Source organism: Stigmatopora nigra, chromosome 4 (genome assembly GCF_051989575.1).
Source record: "Stigmatopora nigra isolate UIUO_SnigA chromosome 4, RoL_Snig_1.1, whole genome shotgun sequence".
NCBI lineage: Eukaryota > Metazoa > Chordata > Actinopteri > Syngnathiformes > Syngnathidae > Stigmatopora > Stigmatopora nigra.
In genome coordinates this window covers 8,195,405-8,213,289 of record NC_135511.1, presented here as the reverse complement: position 1 = coordinate 8,213,289, position 17,885 = coordinate 8,195,405, and the positions used below count along the sequence as shown (strand labels likewise).

Sequence of the window (17,885 nt, the reverse complement as noted above, 5' to 3'; positions counted from 1 at the left end):
AAAAGCTTTGCAATGACTCCTATTTAGTTTAAGATTCACTGGACATCTATTTATTTATTTTCTTTGCTGCTTGTGGTTATTAAGGCTGTGGGTGAAAGGGGGCCCATCTTGGAGGATACCATCTTGTCACCGAGTACATTGAAACAAACTTAAGGGTCATTTTTGAATTTGTTTTTGTGTCTTATAAATATTACCTTGTCATTGAATTGATTCATTCATCTTATGATAATAAAGTCAACCTGTAATTGACTGGCAACGAGTTTAGGGAGGTGCCTGTTTTTTTTTCCTGATGATAGAGTTTCCAGCTCATCCATGAAATTCATTCATTCATTTTCCATACCGCTTATCCTCACAGGGGTTGCGTGTGCTGGAGCATATCCCAGCCAACTATGGGCACGAGGTAGGAAACACCCTGAATTGGATGCCATCCAAATGCATGGCACAAGGACGCAACAAAAAATGAACAAACAAAAGGAACTTAAATACACAGACATAAGTAAACAAGACATCGAGAACAAGTGGGTGTCATGCACGGCAACAGAAAGTCTGAGTCACATAAGGGACGCGGAAACCGATGAAATCAATGGACAATCAGGAGAATTTACTCAGGGAAAAAGTCAAGACTAAATCAATGCAAAACACCAAAAGCACATAAACCTTACACCAAGGGACAAATTAGAGTGTTCAACCAGGCTAACAAGCATGCTTTTGAGAAGTGAGTGGAAACCGGAGTACCTGGAGAAAACCCACGCATAAAAATGTCACCAGGAAAGGTTGTAACCCAACCGGGGATTTAACCCTTGATCTCAGATCTGTGAGGCGGATATGCTGGCCACTCTTCCACCGTCCATGGGGGTCCTGGGTTCAAATCCCAGTCAGTCCAACTGTGTGGAGTTTGCATGGTCTCCGCGGCCCTTTGTGGGTTTCCTCTGGGTACTCTGGTTTCCCCCCACTTTCCATTGGTTATTTGTCTCTTTGTGCCCTGTGATTGGCTGGGCACCAATTCAGGGTGCAATCATTACACAAATTTTATAAACATAATAAAACAATATTCAATCCAGATGGCTGTGATACCAAGCTAAAAATGAGTACATATTTGTTTCCTTTAATCAATTACATGACTCAATTACTCATAATTCACCCCCTCCAGCTTCTGCATTCATCATTCCAAGAGATTTGGGGCCTTTTCACGCTCTTGGAGAAGTTTTGAAAAGGCTCCTCTTTTTCTGTTCCAGCATGTTTGAACGCCAGTACAAAAGGTCATCGAGTGTTCAACAAATAAGGAAGCCATGAACCCTTACACTTATGCATATTGCCTACACGAGACATACTTCTTTGAATGAAATAGAGACTGTCACTAATGATACCTCATATCGCTGCGGTTGATATAGTATTATCATAGTGGCGCTTAAAGCAAACAGCAAAATTATTGACTACATGTGTTCCAGCATTTCAAACCTTGTTAAGAAATCAGGCCTGTCTCTTCTTCTCTTGGTCGGGTGGCTGGCAGACTACAAGTGATTCCCTGGAGGATCCTCTATTTCACAATCCAATCAGGCAGAACTCGGAACAATATTACCTCTGTGTGTGCGCGTACATTTATTACATAGTTAATGAACAAATTGCAGCCATGTGGCACGGTCTGGTGCCGTAGCTGGTGGAAACGCTCTGTTTTACACTGCCAGCCTCCCCTCATCACCCCACTTGTTCGCCTCTCTTTCCGCGACCCGTCACCGCAGTGCCCACACATGTACGCACGCACGCGCTCACGCACACTCGCTGCAACCACAAGGCCCCCAGTGTTCCCGGCCCGTCTGTCCATCAGCTCATGCGGAGCGCCGGGCTGGGAGTACTTATCATCACTCTGCTGAAAGGAGGCCTCACAAAGACTTACTCACATCTCAAATATACACACGCACACGCACATGCACGCATGAGTAAATTACACTTTGTACTGATCTGCCTGGTGGCGAGTGTGGCAGTCAAATCCAGTATTTCTCCAGCTAAATACTTTTGTCTTGTTTGTTTAAATATACTTTGGAAAAAGATAAACAAACTGTCACCTGGATTATGTTCAGTGGCAGCTTCTTACTTTTAAAGGCAGGATATGTGTGACACTAGTCTTCATTCTCAGAGGCCTGATGATGGACTCAAAAGAAAAATAGACAGCAAGCACAGGAAATGTTTCAAGCAGGACTTTTGGGGGGAGCAGTCTAACAAGCACTTTCTTTTAAAAGGATGCTTTGCCTTCATATATATCATCAGGCTTTAATCTTGCTAAACAAGTGAATAGCTTCAACACATGAACGTATTTTATACTTGTCAACGTGTACTATTTTCATGTAATTTGTACTTTGAAATTTAAAAAGCAACTCTTTGAGAGATATGGTGTACAGTGAAAAAGATATACGTGAAAACATGAAAGTTAAAAAAAAAAACAAAGACAACATTTCAATTTTGATCTAGCATTCTTATTTGTGGTCAAGGGATGTCCATTAGTAGTATTATGTTTTGCAACTCTGGAAGAAAACATCACGTCCGTTTCTTGAATTTCAGCAACAAATTCGTTGGATATGTTGTGGATAAAAACAATAGGTCAAATTGCTCAATCCAATTAATTCAATGGAATTCTAAAAGCATTGCATATCAGGAAAGACCCATAAAATAATGGTTTTAAGATAGACAGCCCTGATGGTGATAGAGCTATCAAGTATAACCAGACTGCCAGGTGTTCTAGAGACGGCAGAAATGGGAAGTAATCAGAATATCTAAGTAGTGAGGAGCGAGAGAATGACGCTAGCCTGTCAGAAGCTCTAATGGAAAGCGTTTGGGTAGTTGGTGAAGAAGACAAGAAACGAGGGGCTGATGCGCCGACAGTGACGATGATTAAGGCAAGGCAAATAATGTTCTAGATTTGAGCGGGCCTTCTTTAATGCGCACAAACGCCGCGCCACTTGCGTGAGGCGAGAGGATTGACGGGCAGGAGGGAGTGACAAGCTGGGAGCCAGGCGTGCAGAAAAGAAGTAGTGCCTTGATAATGTATTCATTCAACCCCCCACTCCCGATAATGTTCGCAGCATGCTTGGCTTGACTCATTCATCAGTGTCGACCGGGGGCCCTTTCAACTTATTTGCGAAGAAGCTTCTTTGCTTTGCTTTCTAAATTTGCATCACTGGATTATTAGAGATGGTGGTCTACAAAGGTGTGTGGCCATTGAGCTTGTTTTTCGTAGGCAATAAGTATATGAATTACAGGGCCTGCATACTTAATCAATGCATAGTCTTCTTTAGACATAAGGATGTGAATGTTATTTCTTTAGGTCCTCTGGTTAAGTGTGGAAGTATATGAATAGTTGCATGCCCAATGGCATTTTTTTGGGGCGATTTTAATGAATGCATGAATGAACGATCACTGATAATTCTTCTTGTACAATTATCTAAAACAGTGACTCATTCTGTGCTAAATAATACTGTTAGTTGAGTAATCAGATACCGATTCTCTAGTCTGCATATCACATCTTCTGGGTAATTCTTTCCTGTCGTCAGTCCCTCTCTGATCGCACGGGAGAACGTGTGATCTTACACTCTGTACATGAGATCTGGTAACACTAGCTTGCCCGGAAACCAGATAGGAACAAAATCTGTTAATCATTTACACCATTTGACCGGCTGTGTTTCTTTGCCTTTAGATCGAGGTGGCATTTGGAAATGGTGATTGCTTGAAATTCAACAACGCAGTGTAGCGTGGACCTCAGGCAGGTAGTACATTCTGCTCTGCAAAAATAGAGCAAATTTAACTTTAAGTCAAGCAGTAGAATTCCAGCCAGAAGCTGTTCTGATTCTAATTAGTGCAGTTGAGCTTTAACTGTGAAGAAAAATGAGAGGTACTGCTTCACAACAGGAGTGATTCCATGCATCTTCTTTGTACTTTTTATGTAAATAGCAGACTCAAGACCAACTGGCTGAGGGAAAAATGCCCACCCTTGATTTACCACACAGACAAACCGCCATTTATACCCAAGGAAAGCTTCAATAAACGAACATGCATGTTGAGAGGAAGCCCACTTTGCCAGCTTTCACAGAAATGGTTGAAGTTTTTGGGAGCAAGGCCAGAAACAAACTTAAAACAAAACCTCCCTCGTGAGGTAATATCAGTGTTGCTGTTTTTAGAAATGAAGCAAATGTCTTTAAGCACCAACTCGAGCGCATGCTGCACATTTACAGTACGTTACATCAGCAACACATGCGAGCGAGGAACGCGGGTGGCATGAGGATAGAAGACTCGGAGTGCAGCTCTGACCTAGATAACAAAGTTCACTACAGCAGTTGTATCCTATTCTCATCCTTCAAGTCAGAAACCTGAATTTAAAGTCAGGATGAACACTCTACTTTTTGTTTGTCGATTACTTCGACTTGAACAAACAGGTTTGTAGTGTGGCCGCTTGGTAAACTGGGACATGTGTTTTGCTGGCGCCACTGCAGCAGTCATTTTCTTCACACATTAACAGGTTAGGTGTGTAAGTGCTATAGCCAGACATTGGTAAATGAGCAATCCCTGATCATGTATGAAGAATGGGGAAGTGCTGCACATTCCTATGATGCCATCTCATCTCACTGCAGTCAAACTATAGATTAGTAATATTGTCAATTTTTAACTAATGTAAACTGGTCATTTGGACAGCGTGGTATTTAGTGGTTGGCACGTCATCCTCACAGTAGCACGGTTTGTTTGTTGTTCTGATATTTATTTTTTTGTGAAATTGGATGAAACCTATTTTCCACACAAATATGTGGACCTAAGAAATCCACCAAAATTTAATGCCATTTTTTGGATTTTTCGAACTACCAAAAATGCTACATACACAGGGACGTGATTTTTTTTCAAAAAGGTTTGCATGACTATCCTATGATTTTTTTCATTTTCTAATATTTAATATATGATTCTGATGGAGGATTCTTGCTATTTCCATTCCCAACTTGTAGTTTTCCACTCGGCTCTCAGTGCAAGGCAGCCTCCATGGCCACAATTATCTTCCTCCGCCGACACTCCCTGCCGGCGCTACTTGCATAATAAAGTGCGACTCCGGCCGTTCGGCCCACCGAGAAGACAGCGGAAAGCCTCCTTACCTGTGTCATGGGGCGGATTAATGAGGTAAATGTGGCTAGAACCGTGACTACTGTGTCAGCAGAGTTCAAGTTGAAATACCGTATATTTCGGACTATAAGTCGCAGCAGCCAAAATATGGACAATGAAAAGGAAAAACATTCCCATCACACTGGATACGTTCTATTTTTGGGGCAGTTCTTTAGTTTATCATGAACCAAGAACAATCATTACATATTAAAGTAATAGTGAAATAGTAAACTATATATATGTAATTATTAGGGGATTTTACCGTATGTTTTACTAAGCATATCTGTTTACATCACCGAGACATTGCACAGAAATTAGATAATATTGTGCTTTAGAAAACTATCGATTCTCTAATCAGCAATAGCTTTTTAATTGCCTTTTTTTGTATCGATAACAAAAATGGATATTCATATTAATCAATAGATGTGTTTACTCATTGGAACAGATTCATGGTGATACACAATTAATGCATTTAACTGTGAGTCAAAGATTGCTGCCAGTGTCTCCCAGTCAAAATGGATTTGGGTGGATGTCTATTGCCGTAATAGGAAAGCCAACGAGTTAACCAAATGCCAACCTTGGTTGCACCTTCTTTTTATATGTATGTAGATAAATATAAATATGAGTGAACCTATTCTGCATCTGTGATCGTGCATGCCTGTGTGAGGTTGTGAGACAGCCGTAACACAACCACCGAGTGGAGGTTGGCCAGTAGCCTTGAGTAAATAGAGCTTAAAAGAGATATATCTGTCACAGTGGGACATTACTACAGAGAGTAAAAGGGGTTATGGAGTAGGACCTCACAAGTGAAGTGGCTTTGGTTACCTTTTAAAATGATAGCAATCTCACCGTCGGACATGTAGTGGACCTCATCGCAATTGCACTCATTTGTAAAGGAACAAATGGCATACTTTATTACCTGGTGGAGGGGGGGCGGTGGTTCAGAAACACAATCCTCACATGTGAGCCGTAATAAGCTTTGGACAAGCTTTAATGGGCTGAGACAGAGTTTGTAGCATGGAGGAGGGTAGTCACACGGGTGCGTAGATGCCTATCTGCACACATTAGCGTTCAGAAATGTGGGCACAGGTGAGCGTAGGTTCATGTTGTTTTAGCTTTTTTTTTTTTTTTTATAAAGTTTTGTCCTGAAGAGTGTTTTTTTGCTGTTTAAAATCAGTTTTTGTCTGAGTTTTAATGGGTTTTGAGTGGATGAATAATGGACAATAATAATCTGAGACAAGAGCTTGGTCATGAAATGAATTCTACTTTCAGATCAAGGCACCACTCTATATGCAATAATGTACGTCCAAGCTTTGGGATTTATTTTTGACACAGTAGTTGTTGGACCATAATTTGAATGTCTTCAAAAAATAAAGTAAGTTTCATTGGATTTCATGATATCGTTAATTAATAAGTGGTAGCATGTGTACATGTAATTGCTCTTCATAGTATACATGTTCTCAAGTGCTCAAGAGTACACATCGTCTCCAAGCAAGCATATGCTCTTTGTTGGCTTGTGTCTATATGTTCTTAACAGCTATCTATAATCTGTGGTTTTGGGTCTAGTTCTACCTGTCATGTGCTCAAAATATGGTATACTTTATGCGCATGGAGTGGACTTGTTGTAGATTGTTTCCATGATAAACCCATCTTTGAGTTTTCTGATCTTCCAATGATAATCTCCATACTCACTGAAGGAATTAAAGTTGTTTGTCAGTAGTGTATGTCTAGTTTGAGAATGGCGTTGCCATCTGAATTCAATCAAGTTTGTTTAAAAGTCGCACTGGCACTGAAGCCTACTCAGACACTCAAGTAGACACACAATATATAAAAGATGTATGTACCCCTTCCGTGCTCCATTCTTTTGTCTCAATGCCAGTATGTTAGCAATTTCAACATCAGAGAATGGACGGGAGAGTGAGTCATGCATTTCGAGTAGGACTTTAACCGTATGTGTTGGGAGCGCGGTCAGCCTATCAAATTGTGACGTGATGAAAATCCTGATGGAATGAGTTTGCCGAAACACAGACGATATCCAGTTATTCATGTTTCAGTTGAACCCGAGCTGTTGTGATTGCATTGCTGCCCACCCACCCTGCAGGCTTCTGTCACAAAGGGGGAATTCACCACGGCCAACTGGCTGATCAAATATAACGATAGAAAGAAAAAAAAACTCTTGTATGTGGTGTTCCACTACATCACATGATATTTCCTCCATCTGTATTTGAGCCGATAACAGTATTGTTTGCTTCCTTGGTGTTTGAGGAGTAGCAGAGGAAATGATCAAATTATGTGTGCTTGCCTACTAGCCCGAAGGCCACAGTGTTGTTCTTCAGTGTTATTTGAGTCCCTCGAACATGAGTGGATACTTTCACATGGACTTTGACGATTTGATAGTAACTCAATAAGGAAATATACAAAACCAATTTTTACAAAAGCCTTTAACATGACCGCTTTTGAAACCCTTAAAAAGTTAGTTTCCTTGAATTTTTATAATCTTAGTTAGTCAATCTTAGTCATTCATTTAATGTTTAATGCTTTTGACTATATAACATCATTAGCTGGCTTTTTACTCATCTCTCATGCAGTGGATGGACTCTTACATTTTCTGGGTATGACTTATCATGCATTACAGTTTAATTGTTACAATGTTAGTCAGTGTTAATGTCAACTGTTACCATGTTGTGTTACATAATTAACAAGTTCTGGTTACACTTTATCTCAATGCTTCTTATGACCGTTGCATAAAACCGTTATAATCATGACATCACACCTGTGAATATGAATATGAAGTATGATGTGGGAATACCAACTTTTTATTTTACACTGAACAGGGCATTCATTTATCTCATTGGCTGCCTTTGATGGCCCTAGATTTCCATATATAAATTTTTTTCAAATATTTGTTTTAGGCTTAGGGTTTAGGAACCCTATTAGGGCTAGAAAATGTCTTATTATGATACTGTTCTAAGAAACATTCAAACTAAATGGTACCCATACAAAAAAAACATGTTTTAAGGTCGTAAAAGACTTGAAATTGTCTATAGCCGAAGAAGTGGGAATGGTTAAAACGTGCCTAGCAGTAAAGGAAGTACTGGATGCATTCAACTTCTGGCTCAAATAAAGAAGCCTGTGTTTGCGTTTGTTATTTTATTTTATTTTTAGGGCCAAGGCTGATTAAATCTCAGTTTCACAGTGGATTGCCCCTGCCAGTGACCGTGTGCGTGCTTGTTCTTGTGAATCCACATTTTTCTCTGCTCTCAGCCACCCTGCTGAGCGTGTGTGTGTGTTCTTAGGTGTGCAATACCCCCTTCCCACCCGCCCTGGGAGGTAAATATTGCAGCAGTGGAAGCTAATCCGAGCATGACCGGAGCAGAGGTAGAGCAGGGCCATCAAAGTGCACACAGAAACCTCTTTTTGTATTCGTGAGTACGTTTCCACAAAGGCCGAGGGAGGCTCGGTCAAGGTTCCTTATTGTTCACCAGGGAAGTTAGTTGTCCATACGTAAATGGCGGCTTGAGTGGGCTACTTTAAGGCCCGTTTGTTTTAGTGGGTCTTTCACTGAGCGCGAGTGGATGGAATGTGACAGGGTGCACCGCTGTTTTACTTACTGTAGCTTAATTGAGCCTGAGAACGGAGGCAGAGTGAGCGAGCAGTAGTAAATGCACAGAGAGGATAGCAGAGGCATCTCGTCGGCACAATGCAATGAATTCCTCTGAGGTGCCTAATGAGCCCCCATGTCCAAAATCATCATCTTTCTCGTTTATTTGTATTTACACTTCCATTTACAACGTGGCTATTTATTGCCGGCTTTTTATATTTCCAAATGTCCTGGGTCGGCAAGGAGCTGAGGCTTGTCTCTGTTCATTAAGCCAAATGAATGCAAGAGTCTTACAGGAAGACAGTGAGAGACAATGAGCATGCCTTTTCTCATTCACCATCATTTGTTTTGCACAGCGTGCACTGCTCACAGTTCAATGGTTGTCACCGACCTACACATTATTAGACACACCAGTGCATTTTAATGGGATCCAGAACTAGAACTGTATCAAAAATCAGACTTTGCAAAAATATCAATGGTTGCTTTTGGATTGGTATTAATTATTCAACCATGTTGCAACTGCATTGCAAAACTGCCTACTACACTCTTGAGCAATATTGACATACTACCAGTGCAGGGTAGTATATTTGAATGGCTCCAGTACCCGAGCCTTCAATACGGACTAAATCAACCTCCTAATACTACAAATGCTATTATTGTAGGGAAATTATGTGAAGTTTAAATAGCATATAAAAATGTAATAGGACAGTTCCTCTACTGTGCAGTTCAGGATCAATGTTTATAATACTAAAAGAAAAAGAAATACATAAACAAATAGACTATTTTCATTAGAGATCCTCTTACATGTATTAATGGCTGATGCTTGCTAAGATGTGTTTTGCTTGTCAACTCTCCTAGTAAATTAAAGGATGAAAGAAAAATGCTGATCCTATATTGGGACAGCTAGGTGGACCCGTGAGATTTGGAAAAAAATGATTTGTTAAAGAAAAAACAAATTAGTTGCAAATGCAGGCTGAATATACCGAATTCGAAGCAGATGAGATTGAGTCTCAATATTTTTTCAGTTTAGCAAAATTTCAACCTAATATTTACAACAATGTGCAGCAGTAATAGCACAGAACTGGGATAATATTCGCTTGAAATGATGCACTATTATCATAGTAGTATTACGATACAATTACTGAGTTAAGGAAAAGGATAGCAGAAAAATATGTTTTTCAAAATAGTACAATAACAATAAAGTTCAATGATGTTTCGATATATATCAATTAATTAAAATCCATCCTTTAGTTTATTTTCAAGACCAATTATAAGCATGATCTTAACACGTGTGGATAAATAAGGAGGCAAATTCACATTTACACCGATGGGCTTTTTTAATTCTTCTCAATGGAATGGCACTCAAAGAGATAAACACAATCAAGATGCTTAAACTGTCGTCTGATGTTAATGGGCCAATTAGTTGCTTTCTAAATTAAGTCCTGAAAACAAATGGATTATTTCTCCATTTACGAGTGGTATTTTTTTATTTATTTTTCGGTGAAAATTAAGCATAAATATTATGAGTCTGTGTATACCCCCTCACAACATTTCACAAATGTGCTTGGTACTTGGCCTAACTGAGTCCTTATTATGGCAAGGGCATGACAGATCCCAAAAGAAAGATAAAGCCAGTCCTTCTTTTATTCTCGAGAAGGTCACACATCAAACCCCAAATAACTGAGCCGTTCTATCATTTGGGTTAAAGCCTGAGATATTCCAACTCTTGTCCTGGACACCTTGCATTGATCTATTACCTTGCAGCTAACAGCTCATTCTCTTCACGTGTGAATGCTTGACATCATCAGCCTCTCATCAAAACACCCTGAAGCTCTTTTTTTGCGGGGGCTCCGAACTGTAGTCCGTAAATTACTTGCCCTTTACTCTCTTGCACTGTTTGGGAATAGGAGTGTATTCTACAAGTATGCGAGGTGAAACAAAGATAAATCGTTGCCTCCTTCTCCAGCCGAGCATAAAATAGGTTGGCTGTGCTTTCAGCTGATGGTCGCCAACAAAGAGCTTATGTGCTTCTACTTAATTCCTTTTTTTTAGGGGGGCAGGGGTCACTACAGAGAAACTTTGCACTAAAATGTTAGCAAGTTTGTTCAGTTATTGCTTACCGTTTAACATGAGGCGTATAATGATTGATCTGGATCTGAAATTATGGATTAACATTTTCATTTCAAGGGCTGTAATATTAAACATTTTAGTTGTTTTTAAAACATTTTCGTATAAAAATGGTCAAAAACTCACAATTGATTTTTATTTTATTGAGGTAATCTTTTAAATGAGTAGGTAATATTGTGTTAAGTCAATCAAAGTTTCTTAAATCAAATCATGCCAGACACTTTGTGAAACTGGCCAACATACAATTGCAAGGTATCGTGACGTCTTGTCTCAGTTGTATCCTGTGTGTGTAAACTTCCGGTCAGATTAAGTACTGCTATTCTTCCTTACGTCTGAGTCTGAACCTGGGTTAATTCTATGTCACCTTACCTGGTAATACTTCCGTATAGTAAGTCTGAGAGCAGTTTTTAGTGATGTCCACCTGCTGCAGCTTGTTGTCACACCTGACATTTGAGAAGAGACCCCAGCAGATTAAAGTAATGAAAACTTCTGACACCATCGGTGGCTTTGCATTGCTTCAAAAGCTGTGTAAAGATGATTATTCCAGGGGAGGAGAAAGAGATAACGTGGCATTTCGAGACATGTAAGAAAAAAGCTGCCTCTGAAAGAGGGATTTATGTAGCAATAAGTTTACTATTGTTGTTTGCAATACAGCGAGGGCAATTGTGCTGCATCACACTGAAAAATGTTTCTTATATTTGAGTTACCTTCTTAATGTTTTCAAAGCACATACTAGGGAATTTTAAGGCCGTAAAGTTTTTGCTGTACTTTTTCACTTTAATAACTTTTTCTTCAGTACATCAAGGTATGGAGCTTGTATATTCTCCCTAGGATTTTCTTGGGTATACTTTGGGTTGTCTGGATTCCTGTTAAATTTTGAAAACGTTCATTATATCTGTAAATGGCGTATGAATGGCTGGAATTGATTGAAAATGATATCTGTAGCTAATTGTATTGAAATTACCATCACATGGCTTATGATACCCTCGATGTGTTTCACTTCTCATCAAAAATGAGGTCAAGCAACAAATGAAATGTCGCAACATCTGTGACATGTTTGCTCCGGCAACCGTACATGTTATAGGTGTTCCTAGACCACCCCTCCTGGGGCCTTCTCAATCAGCACTTTAGTTTACACAGCCGCTCCCTGTGCTTCAGCTTCCTGCAGCAGACTGTCTTGCTCTGTCGTGTTTGTTTAGGTAATGGATTCCCACTCTCTATTGTGGTTCATGTCATGCCGTTGATTGATGAGCTAAAAACAAAATCACCTCGTTCAAATCACCTTGTATATCTTCCGGGATGCACCCACATGGAGAGGAACACATTCCACAATGACAAAGTGGCTCCCTGGCATCCGGATGCTCCTTTTTTCGCACCACCAACTCTTGCTTTTCCATCAAGAATCGGAGCCCTGCAACAACAAGGTTGAATCTATGAGCCTGTGACACTGCTGGCTCTAAAGAGACAGCAGAGATTATATGCGTGGACGGTTTGGGGGTCCCTCTATTCATATGCCATGTCACCCTATGGGGGATGACTAATTGCTGGCCCCCAAAGGGCCCCCTGTTTTATCCCTGAATCTCACAAAGGCATCTGGGTGCAGTCGGGTAGAGGACGGAGGGTATGGGCGGTGGGGGGTTGTAGAATGAAGGCAGCAGAGGACAGGTTTCCCATAGAAGATTTGGCTAGGATGACCCAGAGGGGGGTCTCGCCTCTAGCGCTGAGGCGAAGACGACACATTCACTCATTCACACATTGGGCTTGCATTGGGGGGGTGAATATGGTGCCAGTCGCCGGTCTCCTCCTCTGCAAATGATCCAAGGGTGACCCACATAGCCAGCCATGTGTGAGGCTTCCCTTTATCAGACAGCTTGGTCCAAACATTGAATTATGGGTGTTTTGAGGCACTCCCCTCCTTTCTTGTCCTGGACCGCACTGGGGCCCCGTGTGGACTGACATTGTCACCCTCGACCCAAAGACAATGAAGCAGTTGGCCGGGTTAAAAAGAGCTTTAGGGCATAAGATGGCCAGCAAAGAAAACGATACAGGAGCAGACCTACACAAATCGACCATGATGGATAGAACTTGGAGAATTCATTGAATCTGCAGAGCAATTTTCATTTTGATCACATCAAAACATTGAATTATCTTTGTCTTCTTTCAGTGACATTTGTACAGAGTTGAATGTATTTTCTGCGTAAGTCAGAGAAGAGGGTTAACACCCCGGATTGGTCACCAATCAAATATAGGCCACAGTCAACTATTCACGCTCCCATTAACGCCTTTGGATGATTTAGTCTTCAATGAATCTAACATACAGGTTTTTGGTATGTGGGAGAAAAACACCACGCATGAAAAGCCAGACACAAAAAACATCATTGTACAGTGCCAACTCAGCATGACACTGTTGTACTTTCAAAAGCTGGCACTACCTATGTATTTCTATCTGATACTATGTCCAGTGTCAGGCAGTCACTGTAGGAGTGATATATACTTGGTCTTCACGAGGCAAGAAAAATAAATCTTGCTAATGTCAACATGGAAAGAAAACTTTCTTTTAATGAACCAAAGTTCATGTTTTTTTGTAAATTTCTGGTTAAATTATTCTATTAGAGAAAAATCTTCATGAATTATTATCATGTTTCCTGGCAATATAGAATTTGTCCACAGTGTTCACTTTTTTTAAATGTCTGGTTAAATTATTCTATTAGGGAAAAATCTTCATTAATTATTATCATGTTTCCTGGCATCTGCATCTTTGAAGCATTTTCTCGCTGTCCTCAATCTCCTCTTGGATAAAATGTGCCTGTTTACAACACAGAAGAAATTCCAAAACTCTGAAGATTGATGGATAGAAAAGTTTCATTTAGTCCCTCACACCTTAGTGTTTCTACTTAGTTAGTGCATAGTGTTTGTTTGTGTTTGCGCGCTGACATTTGCCTTTTTACTCTCCTATTTTCCTCATTGCGGCCCAAAGAAAGATGTTGGATTTTCTAATGACTCTGGGCCAGATGAAAGAAAAGCAAACAGATTAGCAGTTTAAAAAGATCGGGAAAAAAGAGAGACACTGATGAACATGAGGCCAAAGTTCAACTGTAAACTGAAAATGCTTTACTCGCGCTAAGATCGTTGCCAAAAGCAGTTGTGTTCACACAGACCTAACGTCGCCAAATGTAGGTGCAAATGCAGTAGAAACCTCCCAACAGTATTTTAACTGGAGGACTGTGTAGTCTCGAAAAAAAAGTCCTAATGAGAAAGGTTTTCTGAGTCATAATTGTGTCATTTGCATCAGGAGGGAGGTCTCCAAAATATTGATCACTACTAGAAAGAATAGTGATGAAACAGTGAGAGCAGGGCAGTATCGATCGCACCATGGCCTGGCTGTCTTCATCTGTCGTAGCTGCAATCCACAGTAAGTGGTTAGCGTCTGCAAAACATGCAGCCATAGACATTAGCAGCTCTTTAAACAAGCTGTATTGATTACGACTTAGAGAAAAGAATTATACTCTATATGTATAACGCTGTGTGCTGTATCTACCACTTATTGACTGTAGCTCACTGTTGATACCGTGCACAGCATACAAAAATTGCTTTCTTATTGAGTTAGTATCTTGATCAGAGGCAGCAATGCTCATTCAAAACATTCATTCATTCATTTCCTGAACCAGAAATGAATGAATGAATGAATGAATGAATGGTAATGAGGAAGGAAAGACTGTGTAAATAGTCATTTGTATTTAATTAATACTGTTTTCTACGTTGAACTATAGTTATTTTCTATCAAATGTATTTTTTTTTATTTTTTTGGTACATGGAAAACACTAATTGGTCATTTATTTTACCTTGTAATCGTACTTTTTGGACTGAATTAATAACAAAAAGTAAGATTGCCAAGCACTGTCGTACTGTACATTCTTTCTTCAAAGTTCCTAGATTATGTCTCCTCTTTTCAGCTTTGAAGGGGACATTAATAAGCATGTTTTTATGAACTCATAAAACACAAATTTTCAGTGGGATTCATACAATTGGTGAATTGATGAATTTTCAAGTATGTTGAGGCCCACTAAAAGACAATTCTGTATAACAATAGACAGTCTTGTGTCAAGGCCCTAAGGATGCCCACTTTTGTTTTATAGACATTTCATAATGATTCCCCTACGAATAATGTTTATGATCCTTTTAGCCTCTACGCCCTCGCCGATTTTCAAAACAGATTCTAGCTTTTAATCCCCCTAAAAGTGGCAAATAAAAGCAGTATTCATAGTTTATCCTTTAGGCATAAAGATAACTCAGCTGTGTCGCTCAGCCATAACATAACAGGTTCTTCCCACGGCTCGCGTGTTTTCTCGCTTTACATTTGACCGGTGGCCATCCACTGCACTCAAAGTGAACAATGTAATTGGCAAATGTGTTTCGCTAATCATGCTATGGCAGTGCTCACCACGACAAGGATGCGTTGCCTCCACGTGGTGTCGCAGGTCAAGCGTGGGCACATTGAGGGCCTATTTACCCATGACAGAGGTTTTTATTTTTCTGAGTAGCGGCGTTCTTTTGGTTCAGACCTTCTGACCTGACGTTAAACTGCCGCTACTTTTGGATTAATCATCCAATTACTATATGGAGTGGTGCGATCTGGACAGTTACATCTGAAGAATCAGATAGCAGACACACACACGGCTCCCGGGTTGTTTACATTGCCGAAGTTGAGCGTATTCATCTGTCAGCCGTCCTTCGTGAGTCATTTGTTTAGAGTACTCGGATGTGGATGAAAGATGGTGCGGTTGGCGTGTCACCTGTCATGTTTTTGGGTCTATTTGCACAGATCAAAATCGCCTTCATGTCGGACAGTAAAGGCGTTGCGGAAGTCTCAGCCCGCATCTGAAGAAGTGAGATTAATTGCTGCGGCTTTGTAACAATGTGTGTCACTAGATCACCCAAGTAGTCCACAAGCTTCTGATTATATTCACAGCACTTATAGTGAACTCACAAGAACTTAAAGGACTTGTCGAGGAAGTCCAGATTTTCAGAAACAAAAGGTTTTTATAGTCTTTTATTTTTATTAAAGACTGTCCATTAAGGGATGAGTATCATGATGTGATTAATAATTTGTAAAAATCCTTTTCACTTTCCATTGTGTGAAAAGTGGTGAGCTGTGTAGAAAAGGTTACTTACATATGTATCTATGGAGAATATTTTTGTTCAGATCATTTTATATATACATGCTTTTATGTGTGCCGACTCATACTGTTGTGCCAAAACCGTAAACACTTTGGGTTAATCTTAAAGGGGCTCAGTTTAAGCTTGCCTTACCTCCCAGTTTGTCAGTTTAGAACAAAGACTAACCTTTGACTGTATACGTCTTAAGCACCCATCTAGAGCAAACCAGTAGCATGTCATCAAAAGCTTTGATTTAAGAGCCGAGGGTTTCCAGCATGCTGACTTCTGGAAGCTATTTGTAGTGCGATGAAACCACATGAAAAGTCTGCCCCTATCCTTCATCCATCCGCCCCCATCCCACAGCCATTTCCCCCTTTTCCTCTCTCTCCTTCCGTCCACTGCTGTTTGAAGATTAGTCAACTTTACTGGATCTTGTAATCAGTCGACATCAGCCACTTGCGAAAAAAACTCAGTCAAATGCATTCGGAGAGCTCAAAGATGGAGGGGTGACACGTGCGGGTCCTTTTTTTTTTCTTCTCCTCAAAGACAGATGCTCCCTCTGAGACCCAGAAAGCCTTTGGCAGAAAGTGAAGCCAATTATGCTATTGCAGATCAAGACAACCACTTTTTCAATTATGCAGAAAGCTTGTTAAGATGCAGATGCATCAAAATGGCCCGAGTACCATCCCACTTCCAACACCTCCTTAGAGGGATATAGTTTCACCTCCAAAGACACTTTCAAAGAACATTGGATGTTCGTGTATCCATAATTCATTGGGATCAGTAACACAAATACCATGACAGCTTTCTGCACTGGATTTTCATTCATTTGTTCATTCATTCGTGACACCAATTCAATCATAGTCGCTGACCAAACAATCATCTTTCACTTTACACAGCTCATTTTATCTGGAAAAAAAGTCAAGCTTGTGTTATCAGTGTTTAAGTAAAGTGCATATGTTGTGAAAACATTGTGTATGCATGGCAAAGACATGCTTGCAAACATGCAAGGTTTTGTTCTGTAGTCTTACTAGCTGTCTTACTCAAGTCTTGTCACAAACTAAAATTCTGACTGAATTGTGTGCCCCGAAAGCAAAACGCTCAAGACTTGCGTCTGTCCCCGTATGACTTTTTTCAAGACGCACATAAACAAGTGAGCATTTCTAAATCCACATTTAAGGAAATCTTGTTGAGAAGAAAAATAAAATCCGTCGAACCCCGCAGGACTTATGTAATCATCCATTATGCGTGTACACATACGGTCCCTCCCGCTTCCTATTGTGAGCTCCGCGCACAGCGTTTCCCTCTCGACAAGCCATACAGAGCCTCATGTTTTATGCAAGTAACGCAGGAGGCCGCCTTCCCGTGCGTAAGGTGGCGGAGAGAACGTGTGACCTTCAAAGTATTTGAACGCAGTTTGCGAAATGGTACACTATTCAAGGAAAAGGCAAATGGATGTTTTCCTTTAGTCGTGCTTATGGGTCGTTGCCTGTCTTTAATGTTAGGATTCCTCTTCGATGGCAAGGGGGATTTAGTTTGAAAGTCTTTCTTTTCTGTTAAAGTCAAAAGAGTGTGAATCCTTCACATTCAGGCTATGTATTCACTTATTATAAAATGTATTATTACTTTGGCTATTAGGAGTGTAGTTTTTTGCAGTGTTCTAGATGTAGCAATTGAACCAGTTGTGGTGTAACCTGCTGTTTGCCCAATGTCAGATTGATTGACTGATTGATGGAACATTGAAAAAGAAATTATAAGCATTGCAAAGGAAAGTTGAAAAAAGGAAAGTTTAATGCAGTTTACATGCTTAAAGTGAGTAGGAAGTAGTACAAGATCTTATTTGGCCCTATCCTGTATTACTCATATT

At 40.2% G+C, this 17,885-nt stretch overlaps 1 protein-coding gene across 4 annotated transcripts in view; it reads left to right on the top strand.

Moving 5' to 3' along the window:
• Positions 1-17,885, top strand: part of sema6a (sema domain, transmembrane domain (TM), and cytoplasmic domain, (semaphorin) 6A) — a 105,952-nt gene that overhangs the window by 8,210 nt on the left and 79,857 nt on the right. The window contains exon 2 of one of the 4 annotated variants that reach the window (XM_077714488.1): positions 4,983-5,151. The exons of the other annotated variants lie outside the window; for them this stretch is intronic. Within the exon in view, the coding sequence (XP_077570614.1) occupies positions 5,134-5,151 (18 nt within the window). The 5' untranslated portion in view covers positions 4,983-5,133. The remainder of the gene's footprint in view (positions 1-4,982; positions 5,152-17,885) is intronic. 4 annotated transcript variants of the gene reach the window in all.